The following is a 23,567-nucleotide window of genomic DNA, read 5'->3' as shown; positions in this document are numbered from 1 at the left end:
GAAAATCGAGTAAAAACAAACGGCGGTTCATCTGTATGATGTGTGGTTGTACCTGGGTGATGCCTATCCTGACAAGTAGGCGTATCACTTTGTAGTCATCACACACACGACTGACTATCAAATTCTCAGGCTTCATTGCGCTCGGGAAAGGTTACTATACGGCCGTCACTGGTAATTGGTGGTATGAAAATACTTCGCTGCAATTGTAATTCTTATTGATAGATCCTCTTAGCTGGCTGACACCCGAACCGTCTATGTGCGGTATGTACTGACTCACGGGTGGCGTTCCTGTTCATATTCATCGAGATCGGTAAGTCCAAATGATCGTGTCTCTCGAAAAGTTATTCCTGACATATACGCGACGCAGGCCTGTACACATACTTATACATCTATCTACGAAGGCGAATCACACTCTTCAGCCTAACTTCAGCACAGAATACCTCTCATTTCAGAACGGACCTCCATGACGGATTCCAAGATCTCAGTAAACAATCCTCCCGATCGATCCAGACGTACGAGTACCCTATCAAGATTCCCTGCGATCAATCTTCAACGCTCCATGTTGAAACAAAACCGTCTTCACCTCGAACGGTCTTTGCAAGTATTTCCCTTCATTGTCATGACCAGCAGAAGCACATCTCGAAGATGTTGCTTTTGAACGCGTACCCGATTGCATATATTGTTCTGTGGATACCCGGGATCTGTAACCGGCTCGTCGAAGCATCGGGTCACTCATCTAGGGTTCTACAGATCATGCAGGCGTCAACACAGTTTGTAGGGTTTGCAAACGCGTGTGACCTATGGGTGGAATGAAAATGTGGCAAGAAACATAACAGAGAAAGTACGGAGAAGGTCGCCGTGACTTCGAATGGTCATGACGTTGGTGGTGGGTGGTATATCTGGCGTTCTTCATCGGTTTTGCCGATATGTATGTCTTATTTCGAGAATGATATCCTATTTCGAGCCTGGTCCTTTAAATTAGTCTCAGTGACTTAGTTAACGGGCAGGCTGAACCGAGGGTCCCACGATCCACATACCATTTAGTACAGGAAAATTCGACGGAGTAACACACGTAAACAAATACCATACATATCCACCCCAACCAGCCTTCTTATCGAACCGTCATCATCGATAGTCAACGCCAGACTTCCCTCAGTGCTCAGGTGAGTACACTACTACACAAAATGACTTCATTTCAAGTAACCCATTCGCACTAGGCTGCACCTGATGGATCCATCAACCGTTCTTCCGGTGGAAGTCCTCCAAAAAATCTTCAAGCACTACCTATCAGATCGAAAGAGCCCCGTACAGTCTTTCGATCTCTCCGATGGTCTTTGGGTCCTTGGGAGAGTAAACAGCGCATGGAGAAGCATCACCATATCCTCAAAGTTCTTATGGTCCACCATAGTCATCCTCGACATACCATGGCTCGTGTCCCCCTCTGATACCGCCAACATAATCCTCACCGAGATCCTCCGTCGCTCCGGAGACGCACCTCTCAGTATCACCCTTTCCGTGCACATTAAAATCGCACATCATCGGCGATTATCTGATTCCGCGTCGAGATCCTTATTCTTACTGCTCTCTACGCAAAGCCATCGCTGGCAATCAGTGGATCTAAAAGCCCCCACCACAATCTGGGAAGATTTCATGCAGATATCTCATTCTCGCCTCCATAGCCTTCGTGCGATAGTTCCCAATGATTCCATCCTACTGCAGATTCCCAGAATCTGCTCAAATGTCGTAGACCTCACATTACGCGTCTCCAAGCTGGTTAACTACCGAGCCCTCACAGTTTCTCCCGCTCACGTTGAGATGCCTTTCCTACAGCATCTCGACATAAAGTCACACCATATCGATTTTCTGGAGGCAATAACCGCTCCTCGTCTCCGATCATTGCGGTTTGAAAATTTCGCCGGTCAATCTAGGTCTTGCTCACCTCTCCTCGGTTTCATTGAGCGGTCACAGTGTTCAAACTCCTTAACTGAACTGGACTTGTCTTGGAGCTGCGACTGTCGTGACCTCGTCGCAATGCTTTCCCGTGCATCGTCTCCTCCTTACACCAACTCTGACCAGCGAATCGTCCCTTCTGTGTTGCCGAATCTGCGTACACTTTCATTCCTGAACCCGGAAATTTTGAGCGACACGGACGTTAATCTCATACTCGACATGGTCGAGTCCAGGATTGTCGGACAGCTGAGGCACGTGTGTCTTGGTCTGGTTGATTGGGATGTTATGAGGAAGCTGAAGGGGCGCCTGTCCTTCCTGAATGCCTTTCCGGATGTTGATGTTGAGCTGAGACCGGCGCTATTAGCGGGGGGCGATTACGACGGGGGCAAGGTAGTCCTGATTTGGTCCTGATATACCTTTTCATCGTGGCTCGGCTTTTGACGAACTATGGCATGCTCAATCTACACTATGCGTATATATTCTGATACCTTGACGGTAAAAATATTAGTCTTCTTGATCAATTCTTGATATATTTAAACGATAATTCGCTCCATGTTACTCACGTAGATTATAGTACAAAACATTCCAAGTAAATGATAGCTCTGAGTGCTACATTGTACGGGGATAGTTAGCCCCTAAATCCATGACGCCTTTTGATTTTTTCATTTGTAGGTGATTAATTAACGATGATTAAACACGGCTGTTGCTCTTGTACATCACGCGATAATGTGCCCAGCGGCACTGTATTCTTGTGGAGATTGCACATACTTCGATGAATCAAAAGAAAATTAGATACGGCGCTTAAAAGACATGACATGGTCATCGTCGAAAACGGAGGAGATATCCAGGACTAACGGAGAGGAAACATGTCTGCGGGTAGGCACTGTCATCCTCCTCCCTTGGCTGCTAGCTTACGAGTTGAGCCACGTCTCAATTTTTTGACTTTGAGTCAAGTTCACATTCTTAGTAAAGTTATGGTGATTGCGTGATTGCCTTTGAGATTTTCCTTTCTTCAGCAGTAAAGCTTCTCCGACTGATCGATCTCACTCAGCATCCACTTGTCCAACTTCGTTTTTGTATGATCCCAGTCGTAGAAAGTAGGGGAAACCAGTATTGATCTTTTTCCCAGGTCGTCGGAATCCATGTTAGAAGCTTCACAGGTAGCATAACGTGATTTTGAGACGAAGGGTGAAGGTGGAATCCGCCAGTAGACTTGCATCATGGGTTCTCCTCAGTGCGTTGACGCGAGCAACCGGTACCGGCGCAAGACCTAACCATTTCAATCTGTGGTTTATCCAAGATTCGTCACACTCAGGGTAATATTACGATATATTGACAGCAAACCCTTTCCTCTTCTGCGGCACCGTGCGGCCTTCATTTTACTTAGATTTTTGTACGGAAAATTAATTGTGTTCTTGTATCTGCGATGCCCTGCGTTTGTAGGCAGCAAATGATGGTTAAATAAGAATGACATTACTGTTCCTATGCATGCACGGAATAATGATCAAGACGCTCTCGTACAGAGTACAGACACTGGGCCTGTCGTGACTCTTTCCTTGCCCCAAACTCAAGCGTATTGCGAAAGAAAGAAGGAAGGAAATATTCGGTTAGATTAACAACTGCGCCCGCCATTCAAAGAAACTCCCTTTTGCGGAACAATGTGGCGAAAAAATAATAACACCCGGGGGACAAAGTAAACACCCTTTCACGTGTGTGCGCGCGCGTTGAAATTCAAACGGTCACGCCTCCGGGTCGAGAACAGAGTCTTTGTTTATCTTCACACTTGTCTCTCTTATTTTCGACTTGTCTTCCAATAGCTTGTCTGACTATGGCGAGGACAAAAAAGGCCTACCACCCCCCACTTCCTCATATCCCAGAGCTCATCCGTTTCGGCCACTCTCACGATACCGAGTACCCCACCCTCGGGGAGCTCACCGGGGAGGACCTCCTCATGCTAGATGAGTTCGAGAGAATCCGCAAGGAGGCGGAGGATAAGGTTCGGATGCGCGTTACGGAGATGTTGACGGAGGAGGAAACCTTCTCGAGACGCGAGTTGTTGGAATTCGCGAAGAGGCGGGGGATTGATGTTAATGCGGGAGGGGGGACGAGGAGGACGAAGGCGATTAGGGAGAGGGAGAGAGAAAGGTGAGTGGATTAGGGAGGCTTTTTTGGGGGTGGCTGATTTTTGTGTTGCGGTAGGGAGCAACGCGAGGCTTTGGAGAGGGAATTGAGGGAGGAAGAGGTGCCTAAGAGGGTGGTGAAGAAGAAGAAAGGCAGGGCTAGGTCTTCGGGACCGCGATGGGTTACCTCGAGGTATGTCTGTAGAATGTTCATATATTAAGGTTGACTGACGTTCTGGGATAGGGACGAATCAGAGCCTGACGACGAAGAACATGACGCCTGGCAGCGAGGGCAGAATATCGAGTGGGTTTTTCGTTCTTGACTTTCTGACAAGGATTAAAATTTTCCCACTAGAGCACAAGAGCTGCATCAGAAACGAGGAAGGAAAATCGAGGTCTCGCCATTGACCGAGACGATCGGTGATAATTCAGTCACGGAAAAGCCCTCGACCCGAACAAGCGAAGTTGCTCCCGATGAAGAAGAGCATCAAACCTGGCAAGAAGAGCAGAATATCGAGTGGGTTCTTTTTTCTGGACGTCTTTCTGACAAGGGTTAACGTTCCCCTATTAGAGTCAACGAGCCACCGCAGAAACGAGCAAAGAGGTTCGAGGCCCTGCGACGAACCGAGGAAATCAATGAAACCGTCGTGGAGAAGCCCTTGAAACGATCTAGCACGAAAAACAAAGAAACAGCAGATCTTATCAAACCTGTTGTAGTTTCGTACGTTCGAATTTCGTTGACGCGTTAAAACAATACCTGATAACCCGTTTAATAGAAAACCGGCTATCGATGAGCAACCTCCGAAACGCGCAAAGAGATATGACGTCTTATTGACTCAAAAGATAGCTGAGAGTTCCATCAGGGGGACCCTCACGACTCGGTCCAGCACCGAGGAGGAAGCAGAAGGTGCCGAGGTCGTTGGGTATGTTCCCAGTCCGTCGACGATTCAAAATGACCACTGACAGATAACCCATAACACAGCACACCATCCCCAGGTCCGAGTCGGCCGGTGAAGCCCCTCCCTAAACGCGCCAAACTCGTACCTATCGATAACGAACCGGAGGACTCCATCCGAGTCGATGGGAACATAAACATCAAGGAAACACCCCAGCGAAAACGCTTCATCGCCTCCCTCTCCCAAAAACCCATCCTTTACAAACCGGATGGTACGAAACGCAATTTGAATGCGGATCAGAGGCAGCGGTTCCTCGAGGAAGATGAATGGACAGGGGAGGTGAAGAAATATTCCGTAGAGTGTAAGGCGTGTGGGTGTTTCCCTGTCATGGATTCGAGAACTCCGTATGGGTACGATCCGAGTATATGGATGAGGCATAGAACGCGATGTCATGAAATGTATGCTGCTTGGCTAAAGAGAAACGGGGAGCGGGATGAGGTTTTTGAGAGGAGTTTTAGGATGTGAGGGAGATCTGGGGAGGCGGAGTATAATAATAATGGTATACGCTAGACTGAATGCCCTAAAATCGCATTTGCTGGCCATTGTCGGAAAGAAGCGGGACTCGGAGTTGCCATATCGAGAGTGATAGGATTTGGTGTTGTTAGGTTCAGAAGACGCCCCGTCATCAACCCGTCATCTTCACCATTGCCTGGCGCCATCAGGCTGCTTACTGCTCTCTTCCGCCAACACCGGTCTGACAAGACAATGTCTGAGCTATCGTTCTTCGTGCTTTCCTCACGCCCGGTGTGTTGAGATAAGCGGTAATTCTCCAGCCGCTCACCCGGATATATCATGTAGCAGGGAACCCTCGCAAACAGGCGAGGGTTATCGTTGTTCGTCTAGCTATTTATCTACACTGTACACCTAATAGAAGTAATACTATGTAGTAAACAAGGCCGAGGAGAAGAACAAGCTTCCTTGCCTGACAACCGAAGATCCCGACGGCAACTGCACTGCGATGGGCGACACTTGATACTCCAACACGATGTACCTTGAAATCCATACCGCTAGGATCGACCGCATTCTGCCAGAAGGTACCTGTTCTATGCGCTAGCCTGTACTGAGAACATATGTTCCGATGTGTTAATAGTTAGTTGAATCGTGTGACTAAACTTCCATTAAATCCGTACTTGAAAGTCTCTCACAAGATAAAAGAACAAATAACGCGTTCACTGGACAGATTCACAGGAATGACTTCCCGTCAGTAGGCTGATGCCCGTCTGCAGCAGATATCGCTACTCTGGCCTCGCTGTGATATCCTGTACTGCCTTCAAATTGTATTCATATTCTTTAGTTCGTTTACGTCGGAAGATATAGGAAGGCTTACGGAGAAGTGAACGGGAGCTGGTATTAACAGGAGAGGGGGACCCTGGTGTATACCTCTTCACCGTAAGCTTGGATTTTGAATAAATGGGGGCTTCTCCACCGTAAACCCCGAGTACATACCGAAAGCTGTCAATGCCGGAGACGAGGAATCAAGAATAACGTCACCAATGGCTTCAAGATAGAATATGCACTCGCTAAATAAAGCAGGAGGATTCAAAGGAGGTGATTTAATAACGAAGGAAATCGCCAGGACCTGACATACGGAAAGCGCAAAGTAACCGAAACCGAAACTATATATGAGGTATGTAAGTGGTCCATTGTACTGTATGAAAAGCTAGCTGTGGCAGCGAACGTAGCTGTGTAAAAGCGAGGACGATAAGTATAATCCGCCCAACGATGTATGCGAGGATGCCACCAAAAAATAATGCAGTGAAACAGAGCTCCCAAATAGAATCGCCCATCAACCAATATGGAAGTAGTCGTGGTAGCTTCGATATCCACTTGGGACAATACCCCTCAACAATGAAAATAACAACAACTGCTGCAAGGAGTCCAATCATGACTGACACAGATGAAAATCGCCACAGTAGCATTTCCGTGTGGGATGGAAAGTAGAATGACCAAGCCATGCAATGGAATGCCCCGAATAATGATCCTACACAAACCCCTATCACAAAGGGTATCAGCGTCTGTTCAGGGCAACCCGAGGACAATAGCAGGGCACCATCTCCAATGTTGTTACGGCCTTCTATCGGTGCGAAAATGAAAGTCCGTGCCACATTGTAAACCCAGACCAACGCGTCCTTTACCCCGCCTATCGAAAAGTCGGCGGAGGAAGCCATTGGGGAAGCAGATTCTTTGTGACTTTTAGTTGCCAACGTTCGCATGAATTCGCTTGAATTCAACGGATCCAAAGATATATGGTAGTTAACGTTGAGTGGTTTGTGCCACCACAAGCAGTAAGTCATGATGCTGAGGCCGGCAAATGCGAGTGCTGCCATTTCAAGGAGTGTGATCGGGAGATGCTGAACGGATCGAGCGAGGCATTGCATCATGAACCAGGATATTTGGAGGATAGATATAATTTTGGACAGTGCATCTCGTTTGCTTTTGTCCTCGATGGTCTCTGCACTGATCGCCGCTAGGGTTCTGGCTAGCCTTGGTTCCGATTCAAGCGCACGGACATCAACAAGTATTCCTTTGATGTTCTCAGTTTCAAGACTACTGTCGGATAGGAGTGGAGTGTCAGAGTCGGTGGTACATTCCAACAAGTCTTCGTAAACTGGTGTAGGCATGTCGGTGTAGTAGAACCCCCCCATGCTGAGAAAAAAACCATGAGAGAGTGTCGGCTTTGATTTGTTTGTTTTCTCTCTCCAAGCATGGATAATAGATGCAATAGAGATTTTCTCTCCTGTTGATCTCCACTGTAAGTTCAGACAGTTCCTGATAATATGAAGTACCCACCGTGACGCACCCTCCAAGCAACCATAAACTGCTCTGCAGCCCATCCAACGATGATCTCTGGTGCAAGAATTGCGATAATCATGAGCCTCGCGCGTTCAATACTGCAGGAAATTGCTCCCTTGGTCGTGGTGTTACGACCTGGGACGTTGGGATGTATGGCAAGCCAAGTGCATGTGAATATTGTTGCGAGGCAGCTCCATACAATATTCGACACTGTTCGTCGATCTTCAGAAGATACAGGTAGGTCTTGGTTGTCCTCTGGAGATATGGGTGCTCCAAAGGCATGAGAGGTGAGAAGGACAATTTGAAGGACAAATATTAAAATTCGGTTCATGGTAGTAATTCGAAACACCTGGGGAAATCATTAAACCAAAAGACGACATCTGAAAGATTGGGACGAACCCACTTTATATTGACAGAAGGAACAGAGCCCGAGAAATTAGTTGTCCCTACTTGAGTTCTGCACACATGTTAGATTACTGATCGGCGAATATATTACTCAAAAATACATACCAAAAATCCAGGTGGATGATTACTTTCATGAGCTTGAGAATGCGAGGTCCTTTGTCGAACGTTAGCTGAATCAATAAATGATATGGAAAGATGCACATACAATGAATGTAATAAATGTGTCACGGAGACAGCTCAAGGGAAATATCGTGGAGAATCGGACGGTGGTTGTTATACTATGGGAGAGCAAGCCGTAATGCCCTTTTATCACATGTGCATACCGCAGCAATTACAGCCGGCCATGACTTTGCATCTTTCCTGGATTATCGCTATACCGATCTAATCAGTGTCTTAAAATTAAAGGCTGTTTGTGTCGACCGCAGAACAGAGATTAGCGCCTGGTTTACAGATCAACTCGTCTACTGGTGGACCGAGATCCTCACGGGGATTTGATGCACAGCCTGTTCAAAGACCCGTTTCAGTGATAGAATCATCACATCCTTTGAATCTATAGTCTAAGAGTTTCATAATGCAAAAAGAACCGAGTCATGGTTGTTGGTCACCCAACACCGTCATTGCGTCATTACGTGGGAGGCATATACTGAAGCTATGATCTTTTCTTTCCTTTCATGGAAGCATGAACCCGACAACAAGCCATTTTGGCAACAAGTGTCGTCGCGTCCGCACATTTGATTTGCCGAGACTCAAAACATGTGATCACCAATAGGAAACGGCAAACGATCCACTTGAACACTTTGTTAAAGTGAGCTCGCGAGTCTTAGCCTCAGGCTATAAACGCACGGTCATTACCACTTTAGTGGCTCTGAGACACGACGAGCCAAATCGATGTTTGAGGGTCCCCTGAAGATGCGTCCTGGAGGCCGCTTGTGATTCCCATCGGAATTCTAAAGTGCGCGACGCAAAAATGTGTGTATTCATGTTCCGTTTGTATTAGATACATCTCGATACATTACTATCTACAGGAAAAACGGCGGTATATACTACGCTAAGCCAGTATTAGAATTGTATCTGGCTCGCAGCAGCACAAACCAGTACATATCAACGCCTTCCCTTAATTATCACCCCTGCGCCACCGCCATACCCACTATGTGTTGGGGCCTCGGGTTCGGCTATCGAGTACATAGCCGTTCCGATCTGCTTTGTCGGCATAGGTCGATACCACGCCGAGATGGTAATCGCAGACGTATTTTCCTCGTATCTACCGACATCCAACTTCGTCAAGCAATACCACCTAAAGAACAAAGAAAGAGAACTCACAACCGGAGCCCTGCTGCCTTCTGGTCAGGATTCAAGATGGCATAGAGGAGAAGGAAGCGATATATAACCTTTCGCGGGCCATCGTCAATGTTAAGATGTAAAGAAGCGCAGGAGCTGTGTGTTGAAGATGATTATGGAGAAGAAAGAACGCGCTTGTTTCAGGAGGTGATAAAACGCCTTGATCTTCTTCAGGGTAGGCGTTTGCTGAGAGAGGATTGCCGCCGTTGCGCCATCTAAGAATAACGTCCCTGAAAGCTAGGCCGAATACATTTCACACGGAAGTGACGGAACGTACAAGTTTTGACGAACTGATTCATGGCAAGTATCCATCCACAGGCTGGAGGAGATCAGATCTATGAGGTGAATGAAACGAAGTGCTTATTGAATGCTTACCGGCAATCTATTGATCTCCAGCCTCCAGGGAGGGCCTGGGAGGCATTACAAAGATCTACAACAATCAGAAGAATGGACTTATGCAGGATCGCCATCGAGATTAAAAAAAAAACAGAGTTTCAGCTACGGTGGAAAACTCCGTAATGCTATATTGCCCTGGCCTACACCAGAATGCTGGATGTACATTTCCACGGTTGATGTCATTGATAATCAATAGAGGAAAGGTGTTTTTTTCACTTAAGAATCATTAGCTTGGTGATTCGTGATCCCCGGGTCTAAGATGAGATGAGTATCAAAGCAGCCGTATGACTATATCCGTCCATTTGTGCTTCAGGAAGACATCAGCACCGGCCTGTCGGGCAGATAAGCCTCCTATAACAAGATTTGGTATTTGAAGAGGTACAAAAAACAAAGCCCATAGCATTTGTTCCACGTACCCTTGCGTATCAGTCCCTTTCGAACTGTTTCCTGGTACTAAGTCTGAAGAGAGTTGAATCAAGAACATCGCATTGGCAACGCAAAGTTATTGGAAGAATAAGAAAGCCTCATGACGAGTTTCAGTCCCGCGACGTGGACTCTAGCCTATTTCTTCTGTGGACATTGAGCCAGTACGACCGGGAGAGACGTAAGAACACCTGCAATATCCTTTGTAAATGAATGAAAAAATACAGATACAGCGAAAAAGACGCGTACTGGATATCACATCGAGGCCAGGATAATGATGTCCGCTCCAGACGGACAAGAATGTTCTGATAAGAAGATAACCACTGCGAAGTTGTCTGTGTTGTCTGTGTTATGGACTACCATGAACCTATGAGAGACTTTTCAAGGACGGATTCAACGGAAATTCACTCACCCGAGCCAAACCTGCAAGCTTCAGCCTGCAGTTTGAACGTCTTCATTTCGGGAAGTGCGAATAGTAAGACAGATGGCGACAACAAGGTTGATAGGAATATCATGAATTGTAAAGGTAGATCGTGTATCGAGAAAGGGAAATGAACGACATGGTGGCCGTTGGATGAAAATATTGCAGATGTTTGTCATTAGCCGCCCGGCGCAGCGGCCCTCATGATCCGCACAGCCACCACCGGGTTTCTTAAGACTACGTGCTCATTGACGCGACGATGATGCTAAACAACGCTTCTTCCAAGCATGATGGTGAGCTGAAATATTCATATTTATTTTAATCAGTTGCAGAAATAATGAAACCCTGCCCGCCACGTTCTCATCCACTATTATTTGTATTACTTCCCCAGTTGGCTGCTCCTCTCTGCTGTCAACCTGCGGCAATACTATTTTTCTCTAGTAGACACGAGAAATTTCGTGCCTCTTTCATATGTCTGTCACAATGTACTTTTTTTTGAGCTCTCTTGGGCTCATTAGCTCCACTCCTCTTGTCGCAATCATGCTAGTGAACGTTCAATTCTCAGGTCCCTCACACTTCCGGAAATGAATGGAACCATGGAAGTGCGTACCTCCGTTGTGCATAATAATTTCTTCGAATGCATGGATACAAACTGAAACGTAAATATTCGTGATCATCTTTTCCTTTTCCAGCTCTCCTTCTAATGTTTCAAAGGCGTAGTCTCTCCGAGAGGGCAGACAAAAGGAGCGGCAACAAACGAAAGTAAGTTGAAAGAGTACACCGTGACAGCCTTATTAAAGAGCTGCGAGATTTCTGCGAAAGCAGTCACATACACCAAAGAAATCCCGTATAATCGCAGCTCGACAGCAGTGTGAGAAGAAGCTGTGAGGAGGGAATAATAGAAAAAATAGTGGTCCAGAATGTGACGGGCGAAGGTTCAGCACTGCGGCAATGGCGTAAACGAAATATTGATAGTCCAGTCAGTTTTTACGCTCAAATGACGCGTCTTTTAGCATCATCGGGCCGTCGCGTCAATGAACGCAATCCTAATGCAACTGACAGTGGCTGTGCAATTCACGCCGCGTCGGTGCCGGCCAATGGCAAACATCAACAATCTTTCATCCAACAGCCATCACGTTGCCCGTCTCCCGTCCTCGACTCATGATCGACGCCTCCAATTCACGATACTCTTTTTGGCATTGTTTTCATGGCACATTTTGAGCGGCAAGAGCCTGGCCATTCGTGCGGGCTGGGACGAAGGATGGTGGGAAGAGACACGAAGATTGGCGGCCGTGTCAGATAGCGACGGAGAATACATTGGAAGGCTCAAGGTACGACCCGCTATCCAATTATGCTGAGCCTCTAACTGAGTAAGCTCTCTTAGGCGTATAGCGATGTTGAGAGTCACTCTGATGGAAGGGTGCATACGGGTCCAAGAATGGTGTGGCACTCGTATTTCCGTCCAAGTTCGAAATTTTTCACTTTACTGAACTTGCATAGTATTATGACGCGTCGCGTAATCGTCGTGTGAACGGGCGCATAGTGCTAAGTAACCCGTCGGTTGCTGTGCAATTCACCAGGCGCGCCGGTGCCGGCCAGTGACAAACATCCGCAGTCCCTTCAACGATCCTCATGCCGTTCATTTCCCTTCCTCGAATCCCGTCTACTTTTCTGATTCGTGATATTCTTCTCGACCTTGTCATCGTGGCCTACCTTGAACAGCAAGAGCACGGCTACTCTCGGACGGATTCAGTTGGAGGGGACACGGCCAGAGCTGAAGGCGGGCGGTTATGTCAGATAGCGACGGAGAATCGTGCTCTTCCTCGATGCCCTACGATTGGAAGGCTCAAGGTACGACACACAAATAAGCTATGCTGTGCCTGCAACTTGGTAATTGGCCTTGGGTGCATACCAATGACGTGAGTCGGTTGAGCGCAATTTGGATCAAGGATGTAGACAAGTCCGAGCAGCAGTACGTCTGTTACCCCAAAGGATCGTTTCTTTCTATTGACATCCATGCAGTGTTGTCTGTCAGTCAGATCTTGTATCTCTACCACAAAGGCGGAACATGTTGGGACTGCAAGTCATGGCACACGTTATGAAGATTCAGCTCGCAATCCATGTCGCCACGCCGCGTTTATGCTCATCGACCTCATTCCGCTGAAAAGCACCCTGCTTGTACGGATAAAGAAAACAAAAGGAGGAATACTTACTCTAATGTGTTGCTAGCTAGTTCTGGTGAGTACATTTCCGTTGAATCTGTACTTGAAAAGTCTCCCATATGGTGACAGTATCAAATACTACGGAAAGCGTCACGGTTTCCCTCTTCCTATCAGAACGTTCTTGTCCGTCCACAGCGGATATCGTTATTCTGACCTTGACGTGATATCCGATACGCATCTTCCCCGTTATATTCATATTCTTTGGTTCATTTACAAAGGACAATACAGGTGCTCTTACGTCTCTCTTGATTGTATTGTCACTGGATCTACGGAAGACCACGCCTGGGAACGCTCAGTTCTCACCTGCTGGTGACACACAGGCAAAGGGCTTTCGAAAGTCCCGGAGGCCCTAGAAGGATTTCATTTAGTGATCAGTGCGTGTGCTTCTAGGTCCTGATTGTGATATTCTGAAACCGTAACAGGTGAATTACCATCGTCCGCATCGAGCGCTGAGCACTCCGGTTTCATCGTGATGGATAACGAGGATTGGGTATCCTGGTCGCGTTATCATGGCCACGCGCCTTTTCAAGGTATCGTTTTCTTTCATTATGCCGGGTCGTCCGCTGAGTGGTTTATCTAGGATCGTGGTATGTACTAGTGCAACGAGTGTCTTGAATACCAGGGAGATCGTTAGAATGAAACCAAGTACGCCTGTCGTGTAAAGATGTCTCTTGCTTACCAAAATTAATCCAGAATTCTGTCGCTTCCATCTCATTGGTAGAATGTGCAAATATACACTGCATTGCCATCAGCTATGTGCATTTCTCCTGTCATTTCGGCAAGCGCAAAATGAAGATAGGCGCAATCCAAGAGGCCGCAAGCTGGTGTCGTGTCTTGAATGCTACGTCCAAGGCAACGCTGCAGCTGAAGACAACTCAACGGGAAGGTATCAAGAAAACGAAACATGACACACCTAAGCGCCCAAGGCTGTCATCCTGAAGATAACCTTCCGATAGCGTATCCTTCACGTCTGATTGGGATGCCGAAGTGCCATCCTGTGATGAACTTGTAACTAGAAGATAAACGAGCGACGAGAGAATGTAAGCTCACGGTGCTCAGTTGACTGGCATGACAGGTAAGTAGAAACGAAGCTCATGGTAAGAGAAAGAAAAGTATTCGGGGACCGGCAGCTATCGGAACCAACAAATGCCGACAACCGAGTCGGGAATCCGGCGGCCCGGGCCGCAGGCTAATCGTGCTCTTTGTCTTGACTGTCATGGCTTCGTGAACTCTGGGACTATTTTCTCCGCCATATATTCGTTCTACCTTCTATTTCTCCGTTCCTGAAGAAGTCTCTCATAGCAGTTGCGTCAATAGTCACTGTGTAATCAATGGTACGCCCATCTTTAGGATGTAAAGCGTTGTAATTCTAACAGCCCTGTAGCAGTTCTTCAGCGGCGCACCGATACTCTACCATACATTTAGCACCAATATTTAATCGTGCTGTTATCTGGGTTTGGAGATCTGAGTGCGTTATCTCAATCATACAGCGTTTGACCAATTACTAAGGAGCGGTACGAATGCCCTCTCACGCTTTCTGCCATCGACATACCAATCTTTAGAACTTCGAAACCCACCCAAGGAGAAGCATTGAGGAAGCCAGAACACGATCAAAGTTGGACTTGAGCGCTTGCTCCGGCCGGCAACATAGAATCAAACTCTGACACATCTTTCTGCATGTATTCTCCCTTTCCGTTGAGAGGTTAAGTCGCTCTCGTATTCGTTTGCCATGCATGCATTTCTCCAGTTTTAAACCCCTTTTGTCGTATAGTTGTGTGACGTAAGAATCAGGAAAGGGGGGGGGGGAGGGGTAAGATTATTAGGTCCAGAGGGTATGACGTTCCGAGTGTGACGTTGAGCTTCTCCAATAATCCCACGACACCGAGGTCGATTCAGGGAGTGTCGGCAAGACTCGATGGTACGACAAGCATTCTGCCAGTGTACGATCGTTTCTCAAGTACTGGAATACTTGATTCGTCGATACCAGTCTCAGCGAGGCAGGAGAGTGACCTCCGGGAGCTTCTCATAATTAGGGTCTACCAGCTCACACTGCGACGAGTCAATCCTTGTGTTTCTGTTTACATGCTGCGAACTTACATAGTTCTGGTGCTCCATCTGTGCTGCATATATTAAGATTTGATTTGGAGACCCTTGTCATGGCAGACTGAGTGTATGAAGCAATGAGGCAACACAATAATACATACAAAACATCATGTCTATTCCACGTACTTCCTCAATCTTAGGAGGGTGATGGGGTTTCAGAGGTATTCACATGGTGGGAAGAAGCAAGGATTGCGGACGAGTGGTACAATGTGCTACACTTACTCGTACCAACAACGCATTCTTAATACCGCATAGCCGCTCACTCAAGAATAACCTTGCTCGTTGAGTCAATCTGGACAGTTACACCTGAAGCGTATAGGAAGGCTAACACGTGGCTCAATACCTTTATACCGAATAGTTTTGATACTGAAAAATCGCGACATATGGATTATTCCAAAATTATAGCTGTCTGTTAGGCATGCGAAACAAGGCTGCCATACGTTAGGAACCTGACGCACGCGTACATCGAGACCACGTCCTACAATGCTGTTATCCCAGTGTATTGATAGGCGCCAGGCGCCATCGTGACAACCCCAAACATGGCCGTGAAAAGATGGTCAGAATAACATCCAAAAATCCCGAGTCGGCACAAGTGAGGAGGCGAGATGTCGTATACTCCCAGGCCATAAAAGTGCTTCTCGCAAAATGTTTCTGAACTAGACCAAGAATGGACTATAATTAGATTGACGCCAGACACATTATACAAAACTTCTAATTGATGTGTTTCCAGGGTGATGAAAAATTCCACATGACACGTTCATTTCATGCCTGTATTTGCCGATAACGACTCCTTGTGTGGCTTCAAAGTACTTGCCGTATAACAGAAGTCGACTTTGCATCTTTAATATTCTGCCTTCAACTGCTTCGACGTATTCCGTGTCCGTGCTGACGTACGGGATAATTCACTACGCTCTGTATCCATCGGGACCATGTCAACCTTCAGATGTAATTATAGGATGTCACCGTCCTACCCTTGACAGAAATTAAGACGGATATGTCCGACACCTAGTAATACGGCATGGGAATCAATGAAGACACGAATAATGTACATGGCAGACAGTTCCACATGAAAGTAGTGCACAAAACGACTCCTTCGTTATCAATTGCACCATATAGACCGGTTAGTACCGAGGTGGAGCTTTACAAGGCGCCTACTGGTTCAGTTCTGTCTGCGGTCAAGCTTATTGGAATTTGAGCAGGTAGCTAATCTTCCAAGACGAAAATCCACTTCTTGCGAACCCGAAGCTCTGGAGCATTCAATTGCTGCATCAAGAGGTGGATTATTCGACAAGAAAGTGGTCCGAGGTTGAAGGACGGCGCGATCACCATTATGACTGCCTCGTTGAATTCTGGATCAACGGAGGTAATCCACACAATCGTAATAAGGCAAGAGGTGCCGATGAAACGTTCAGAACCAGGTTTGAAGCTGCCAGTGCTGCTGATGGATCGAGCAACGGCTAGGGTTTACAAGATCTTAGATCCTGTCGGACGTTCCCAACTTCTCATGCGTAACTGCGTCTACGAGTTTAGCACGTACGACCACATCGGATACAGACCTCATATTCCCCTGGATTTATTGAGAAATACTCAATCGCAGGATATTTCACATGAGTGACCTGTAAAGAGGATTCGTTGGAATACTGGAATGTCGATGTCAGGGGGAAAAAAAGTAAGGTAAGGGACTCTGCATACTCATGACGACAACGAGGCCCAATAGATTCATCTCCCTGAAGTTCCAGGAGAGCTTTATCAAGGCGCGGCAGTAATCGATGCGACTCCAACTGTAAACATGTAACACATTGTGAAACCAAGTTCTAGATTTGAATCCGAACCTATCAGAAATGAGATCCATGTTATCATTCAAACGGAGGAGACGACGTTGAAGAACAAGCTGCGAAGAAGGGATACGGAAATGCTTTGTCATTCATTGGAACAGATCACAATGAGCAAATTATTTATTCTTGTATCGCATCACGGTGACACAGAAATTAACATGCCGGAAGGTTGTGTTTGATTACAGTGTATGGCTGGAACTCGGAGTGAGCGAGGTAACACGACGTTGGGCCGTAGAAGTATGCACTATTCATGATTCCGGATGTCAGACGGCGAGATATAGGATACTGCAACGCAACAAGGGGCTCACCAGAGAGGACGCATGCACGCCCTGTGAATAAATGGTGGCCGAGAACGTGACGGGGGGAGTTTCAGCATTTCGGCAGGTGCTAAGCAAAATTTTAATATGGATAGTTTATTTAGTCTTCACATTCAAATGACGCGTCGTTCAGCGTCATCGTCGCGTCAATGAGCACGTAGTCCCAAAACAACCAAGGGTGGCTGTGCAATTCACGAGGGCCGCCAAGCCGGTGCCGGCGAAGGACTTTTCATCTAACAGCCACCATATTGCCCATCTCCTGTCCTCGGCTCACGATCTACCTTCCCGATTCATGATAATCTTCTCGACCTTGTAGTCGTGGTCCATCTTGAGCACGAGGAGCCTGGCTATTCGCGCTGCCCAGGATGAGGATGGTTGGCTTGCCGAGCCAAGGATGGATGTAGAATTATCTTGCTCATCGACGGCCTAACCCTGGAGGTTCAAGGTACGATGCGCAAATCAGATAAGCTGAGTCTTGAAATGAGTAAATGTTCCTAGGTGTATACCAATAATGCGAGTCGCCTGAGCGCAGTATTGGAGTTACTGTGGCTGTACGAGCCGACGGAATCAACCGGCTCCCTACCCGTTACTTACTGTACCTGTAGTCTTCCTTTCTTTACCGTTTACCTCCACGTCGACGTATATAGGCTAAACGAGTTGTTCTTTTCGTTCCCTCCCGTCCTCGAATCTCAACACGCAGTCTGGTGGAAGGATGTATAGAAGAGTAAGCAGTCTGCGGTGCGTCGGATGCCCCAGAAGATTTTTATATTTCAACTGATGTCCATACAACGTTGTCTATCACGGTCAGACCTTTACTTCGACCTCAAAGGCAGAAGATGGCTGAACCGCCATCATGGCCGCCCACAACCGTTTCCCGGTGCTATGGCAATTCGCGAAGATTCTGCTCACAATCCATGCCGATAGGCTACCCATTGTTAGATGGAACGAGGTACGCCTGTCATTCAGGAAGACGTCTATCCTTTACTGACGTTATCCAGGATTCTTTCGTTTTCGTCTCATCGGCAGAATTTCAAGGTACTAATATTAATAGTCAATAATGCGAACGCTTGATTGGGAGAGAGTTGAAGAAAGTGCCTGTTTTCTTTGCCCGAGCTAGTGGGAGGCGATTATGATTGGAACCTGATTTCCCAGCGTAAGCTCGGATTTGACGAACTTGAGGATTCTCAGGCTATTCTACGCGCATATCAATTTTGCTGTTGGCGGGAAGTCATCGATCATCCCGGAAAGAACCGATATCCGTGATAGGTTTTGGTGTTGTTAGTTTTGGAATTTGGAAGGCTCGTCTGCCCTACGTCATCAATGCGTCAGGCTTTCTTCTTTTCCCATCACCGTTGCGTTGCTAATGCGATGTCCTTGACTGCTGACTCTGAGTCACGGGATAGCACCAAAGTAACTGAGGCGCTAAGGCTCATTAATGTGCTGATGTCTTTCTGATGCAAATGAAACCGGTAACACGCTCAAACGGTTGCTTCGACACTCGTCTTATCTTAAATGCAGACATGCACGGATCACGAGGCTGATGGTTCTCAAGTGTTGGATAATGCTTGCTGTATCCTTAGTTTCCAAGGGAGAAATTGAAGTTCCGACGTGACTCATCTCTCTTTCTTTTATTGTCATCCCGATGTTCCGTTTTCTAAATCAAAACTGAGTTATTTCCACCACCCTCCGCAGCTTCCTCTAGGGATCAGGGAAGGCATGGTATAACTTTGAGCTTTACCTTAGCACACTGAATTTCCACTGCCAGAAAATTAAAAGGGGTTTTCTTTTTCTCAATGGCGACCCTGAGGTAAGTTACATTGCCCCCGATTGTTGGGAATCTTTCAATTTCTAACGTCTCCCCAATGATCAACAGGTCCCGTATCTATGTAAGCGCTCCTTTTCATTCAAATCACACATCTGATCCCCTCCAGCCTGCGGATCGATACTTACCATGAAGAAGCTCAGTAAGACTCGTATGCTGTGCGATATTCCGCACAAACTCATTCAGCCTGGCTTGGAGCGATATTGTTCTGAGAGAGTGACAATCCTTTCCCAATAAACGTTCTTTGCCCGAAAGAAGATCATGGCGTCTATCAGCTCCCAAAACAAGTGTGGACCACGGAATGCTATGCCTATACGAGTTCCGTCTTCTCAATGACCATCTTCGATAGGCAGTGCTCTCCCGCGCTGCCTTAAATCTGAACATCGACAATAGCCCTCAAAAAGTTGTATCTTGCTTCACTTCCCCTCGATCCCAATGTACAGGATACGGGATATCACAGGTAAGGCCCTCTCATGCGATCCTAGAAAATCATTACGCTAATCTGACTTTCATGCAGCACTTCGAAGCGAGGGCCTCCACGCACTTTGTTCAGAAAAATCTTGGAGGCATGGTATCACTATCGAGGATAGCTGGTCGTCGAACATACATGAAGTACGGCTTGGGACGGGTGGACAGAATCCTGACCAGAAGGTGTCAGGGTTCCGAATGTGAGTAGTCTTTCGTTGTTCCGTTGGAATGAATTGCCATTGATTGTCGGTAGATACGATAAAAGGCATCTTCGATTACGATAAAGGCGTGGTATCGACCCATGGCAAGAAAGAGCAAGAAGAAGCTCCTTGGAAGTGCTACGTACTCCCTAGTCTAGTTCGATGCTCAGACGCATAGTACGTACCAATTGCATTCTTACCACTCACTCCTAATCACACACCTCTAGAAACTGAAGTCTTACTCGTCCCTCAGCGTAACAACATCAACACCAAGTCATCCTCATCACCTATCATATTCATCCGCTTTAAAGCCCGTCACCAGCACCTCCACAACACACAACCTCCAACTCTCCCCAGCAGCAGATGCCATGCAATCCCTACCTCCTTCGCCTGATTCGAACCACCTCAGCCCAAACATCCTCGGCCCCTCGATGACCCCCAGCAGCGGTAGCAGACGCAGCACTCCCCGTGGAGCGTACGACGATATCTTCGAACTTCTTCTTGTCTCACCATCCATCTCCCTCCTCAGCAAACTGACGGTTCCCAGTCTCCTCCCCTAGCACAGAGATATAGACGACCCTCTCCCAGAGTTCAATCCTGCGAACGTCTCGTATCGGCTTTTACGATCTACAGGGAACTCAAGTGTGCGAGACTCGACAAGGATGTCGAGCTAGTTTTTAGAAAGAAGCAGGAGGAATGGACTTATGTTGCTGGTTTAGTGTGTCTTTTCTTTTGCTCTGATCTGATTATGGAATTGACACACGTTCTGTGATGTAGCTACTAGCACGCAGTATTCATCGCGTATGTCCATATTCGGCTTTCTTTCTTTCTATCCCTAACGTCTCACCTCTCACAGCATAAACACCGCCGTCTTGGATATCACCCCCGATTCCCAATTCGCCATGTCTTCCCCCGTCCGACTAGCCATAGCACGACCCCTGGCCTCGGCCTGGTCTGTGATGTCTGGTTCATCAGTCGATACCACTTCACCCCTACCTCGACGCTCACCCTATGGCTGCTGGATTTTTTCGGGACCTATTTCTTTGCATTCTCCGCGAGGACACCGATGATTTGCCTATTGGTGTCATCGGTGTGGTTGGTGGTGTTTCTGGGGAATATGGCGTGTGTGGTGAGCATAGATGTGGTACTGGTGGAGGTGTTTGTTGGGCTAGGGATGGCAATGGAGGTGTCGGTTTGGGTGGTGTATTGGTGTGCGAAAAGGGTGAGGGTTGTGTTTGGGGGAGGAAGGTGAAATACAGGTGCATATTTCGCATAGTGGTGGATATACTTATTTCTTGTAGATAGTAATTTATCGAGATATATCTAATACAAATGGATCCCAGAATACGCCCTTTTTTTGCATTCTATGACGAATGCTATTGTGTGACTGCATTGGAGAGTAAGCAGGATATAGAACCTCTCCTTTTCTAATGCCTCATATAGCTTTGCGCTAGAGTCAATTTCCACCGCTACAAAGCTAGACACATAAATATTTACTGTACAAGTCGTCGACACTCGGCCCCTGCCTGGAGACTCCATCCTGTTTGTGCAAGAATGTTTGATCGTCGACGTGGTATTTGAGGGTCTTCGAGCCAGTTTCGGGTTCAAATCGCAGTCACTGCGGCAGTGATACCGTATTTTGGCTAAGGCGATCTTAAGAACACGTAAAGTTGTGAAAAAAAGTCCAATACTAAAACCTCATCATAATACCTGTACAATAATATAAATATTCAATATCATGCATTCTGAGATTACACAGCTCAGATGTTTCAATTTAATCCAAGATAAGCTCTTTCAAAAGCAGGCCAAGAACACTAGATTGATTTTTTAAAAAGAACTATAGCTCTTCCCTCAAGTCCTTTGCGAGACATTTCTGAATGCACTTTCAAAATACTCCCTCTGCGAATTCAAATCGTGGCCTCCGGTTAAACCGACCGCGAATATTTAAATATTGCCCTGCCAAGAAAGTCTTGGCCATTGATTGGGTGTCTGGGGGGCAGACGGGCTTTTCCGCTTCCAAGAATGGTAATAATGGACGGCTGAGTCGATGCCGAGTACAGGTGGGTGGACTTCGGATTTAATGCTAGAGCTGGGCAGCGAGAGAACGAGAATTGCTTCTCGTTAGGCGGTGAGTCAGTGGCCTACGGATTCTTTTGCCAGTCGTAGGTTACTATCTGAGAAGACCTTGATATCGTAGCGGTAATGAATCTTGCGAGTGCCGAGGCAGCGTCCTGGGCATGAATGGGACGAGAACGCTCTACTAAGAGATAAACTAGGAGGCTACGTGGTGGAGTGGTATTATGCGATGGGATCGTGTATCTGGGGATCGTCCGCCGTCTCGCCTATCATTTTTAGCGATGTCAATTTTCAAGTTACGGCGCTGCCGGAAAATAATGAGAATAGCGGGAAATGACTTCGTCGTGTTTGTTGTACCAAATCAGCTCTGTCATTCCCATTTCCAAAAGCACTGTAACTTGAAGGGATTATCTGTTGGCCATGGTACGCGCTGACTACCTAATCAAGCATCTCGATACCCCAATATGGTAAGTGCTCTTAAGGTCTGGGTAAGCGCCTCCGGGAACGAATGAGCTGGAAAGAACTACCGTCTTTGTTAGTTGTACTCAAATGCTTGCCGAATGCGTGTGGAACTTTAAGACTAAATATTATTGAAAAAGAAATCTTGCAATCTATTCAGCAGATTTGAATTTCTGTAGTCTGGGTGTCACTGTAATATTCCTTCCAAGATTGAGACCAAGTTCCTTCACTGAGTTTCATTTGTATGTGCATATCAAAGCCATTAACATGTCTTACCTGATCTCACCACACACACAGCTTCCTCTTACCATTACTTTCTTTACTTTTCTTCGCTCTATTTCGTCCTTTTCTCGCTCCTCCTCGAGTATTTTTCTGTCAGTTGCTTTATATGGGTCGAGTACTAGGTCCTACCACGGGGAGTGGCTCACGCCACTTCCTTCGTCAATCGTGCCGTGAGAGGGCGGCGTCTTCTGAACTCTCCGACTCGACACTCGACGATAGGTGAGTCTGGGAGATTTAGTCGGTCTCCGCCTGCACAATTAATCGATTCCATACGTACAGTAACCCATTTGTTGGGACACACGCACACGTCGAAGCAAGCAATTTCAACGCTGCAAAAACTGGCGTGCACACCCCCGCCTCTCGGAACGACATTAACGCCATTAAATTGCCGGAAAATGGCACGGAAAATACGCGGTTGTTGGGCTCAGCTTCCATACCTGGGGGTCAGGTCAATCGCAAGCTGGGTATGGTGCTCAAGGCCTTTTCCTGGATACTAATCAAGAGGCGCCGCAACGTCGCAAGACAGTAGGCGCAAGCAGCTAATTATAAATCACCACTACTACACCACTGTACGTACACGTCCCTCAAATGTCAAACGTTCCACCAGTATACTCATTCGTCTCTCAGCTGCCCCTTGGGGTGTCCCCTCGTTTCTTGATAGTCATCGTTGACGTCACATAGTTGTTCTGTATCATCATTCATGGACCTGAGCGAGCTTTTCTTGTATCAAATATTTTACTCACAATGTACTGTACATATACATCGAGTTTCTGGTGCTAACATGGTGCCGGACCGACGTACGACTAGCTCCGATAGTCCTTTTTGCGCCCAATAACACATGATCATTCGAGCTCTGGAAGGATTGAATTTAGTTTGAACATTCCCTTACCGTCCTGCGGTAGCAACGGCGCCACCAACATTCATTCTGTATCCTCATGGCAGGTCTCGGAGAGCCTATCGCTGACTCTTCCTCCATAGCTT

The 23,567-nt window shown here is 47.0% G+C and overlaps 6 protein-coding genes across 6 annotated transcripts; 4 read left to right on the top strand and 2 right to left on the bottom strand.

The window, feature by feature from the left end:
* The first annotated feature begins 1,028 nt into the window (after positions 1 to 1,028).
* EV420DRAFT_1581558 (uncharacterized protein) lies at positions 1,029 to 2,615 on the top strand. The gene has a single exon (XM_060474668.1). The coding sequence runs from the start codon at positions 1,228 to 1,230 to the stop codon at positions 2,359 to 2,361; it is 1,134 nt and encodes a 377-aa protein (XP_060323710.1). The 5' UTR covers positions 1,029 to 1,227; the 3' UTR covers positions 2,362 to 2,615.
* Positions 2,616 to 6,642: 4,027 nt separating this feature from the next.
* On the bottom strand, positions 6,643 to 8,491 carry EV420DRAFT_1315853 (uncharacterized protein; the record flags this gene model as incomplete). The annotated part of the gene is made up of 5 exons (XM_060468667.1): positions 8,430 to 8,491; positions 8,330 to 8,378; positions 8,223 to 8,276; positions 7,817 to 8,168; positions 6,643 to 7,763 (listed from the first exon to the last, which is right to left on the bottom strand). Exons 4-5 carry the CDS (start codon positions 8,148 to 8,150, stop codon positions 6,643 to 6,645), a joined length of 1,455 nt encoding a protein of 484 aa, XP_060323709.1. The 5' UTR covers positions 8,151 to 8,168; positions 8,223 to 8,276; positions 8,330 to 8,378; positions 8,430 to 8,491.
* Positions 8,492 to 9,323: 832 nt separating this feature from the next.
* On the bottom strand, positions 9,324 to 10,287 carry EV420DRAFT_1131618 (uncharacterized protein). The gene is made up of 5 exons (XM_060465980.1): positions 9,938 to 10,287; positions 9,840 to 9,881; positions 9,613 to 9,777; positions 9,545 to 9,554; positions 9,324 to 9,485 (listed from the first exon to the last, which is right to left on the bottom strand). Exons 1-5 carry the CDS (start codon positions 10,030 to 10,032, stop codon positions 9,372 to 9,374), a joined length of 426 nt encoding a protein of 141 aa, XP_060323708.1. The 5' UTR covers positions 10,033 to 10,287; the 3' UTR covers positions 9,324 to 9,371.
* A 1,099-nt stretch (positions 10,288 to 11,386) lies between these two features.
* On the top strand, positions 11,387 to 14,132 carry EV420DRAFT_1730986 (uncharacterized protein; the record flags this gene model as incomplete). The annotated part of the gene is made up of 11 exons (XM_060479920.1): positions 11,387 to 11,404; positions 11,523 to 11,564; positions 11,662 to 11,781; positions 11,816 to 12,133; positions 12,303 to 12,390; positions 12,418 to 12,653; positions 12,752 to 12,774; positions 12,907 to 13,040; positions 13,345 to 13,398; positions 13,447 to 13,554; positions 13,746 to 14,132. 11 exons carry the CDS (start codon positions 11,387 to 11,389, stop codon positions 13,961 to 13,963), a joined length of 1,359 nt encoding a protein of 452 aa, XP_060323707.1. The 3' UTR covers positions 13,964 to 14,132.
* Positions 14,133 to 18,132: 4,000 nt separating this feature from the next.
* EV420DRAFT_1650449 (uncharacterized protein) lies at positions 18,133 to 20,839 on the top strand (the record flags this gene model as incomplete). The annotated part of the gene is made up of 9 exons (XM_060478454.1): positions 18,133 to 18,228; positions 18,278 to 18,314; positions 19,455 to 19,561; positions 19,619 to 19,769; positions 19,823 to 19,926; positions 19,997 to 20,272; positions 20,317 to 20,487; positions 20,554 to 20,570; positions 20,626 to 20,839. 9 exons carry the CDS (start codon positions 18,133 to 18,135, stop codon positions 20,837 to 20,839), a joined length of 1,173 nt encoding a protein of 390 aa, XP_060323706.1.
* Positions 20,840 to 21,646: 807 nt separating this feature from the next.
* Positions 21,647 to 23,115, top strand: EV420DRAFT_1485906 (uncharacterized protein; the record flags this gene model as incomplete). The annotated part of the gene is made up of 6 exons (XM_060470317.1): positions 21,647 to 21,829; positions 21,997 to 22,140; positions 22,235 to 22,268; positions 22,293 to 22,312; positions 22,684 to 22,805; positions 22,866 to 23,115. The coding sequence occupies 6 exons, from the start codon at positions 21,647 to 21,649 to the stop codon at positions 23,113 to 23,115; spliced, it is 753 nt and encodes a 250-aa protein (XP_060323705.1).
* Positions 23,116 to 23,567: the final 452 nt, after the last annotated feature.

This window comes from Desarmillaria tabescens (genome assembly GCF_030435595.1).
Source record: "Desarmillaria tabescens strain CCBAS 213 chromosome Unknown EV420scaffold_75, whole genome shotgun sequence".
In the NCBI taxonomy this organism is placed as follows: domain Eukaryota; kingdom Fungi; phylum Basidiomycota; class Agaricomycetes; order Agaricales; family Physalacriaceae; genus Desarmillaria; species Desarmillaria tabescens.
This window is presented reverse-complemented; position numbering and strand designations above follow the sequence as displayed.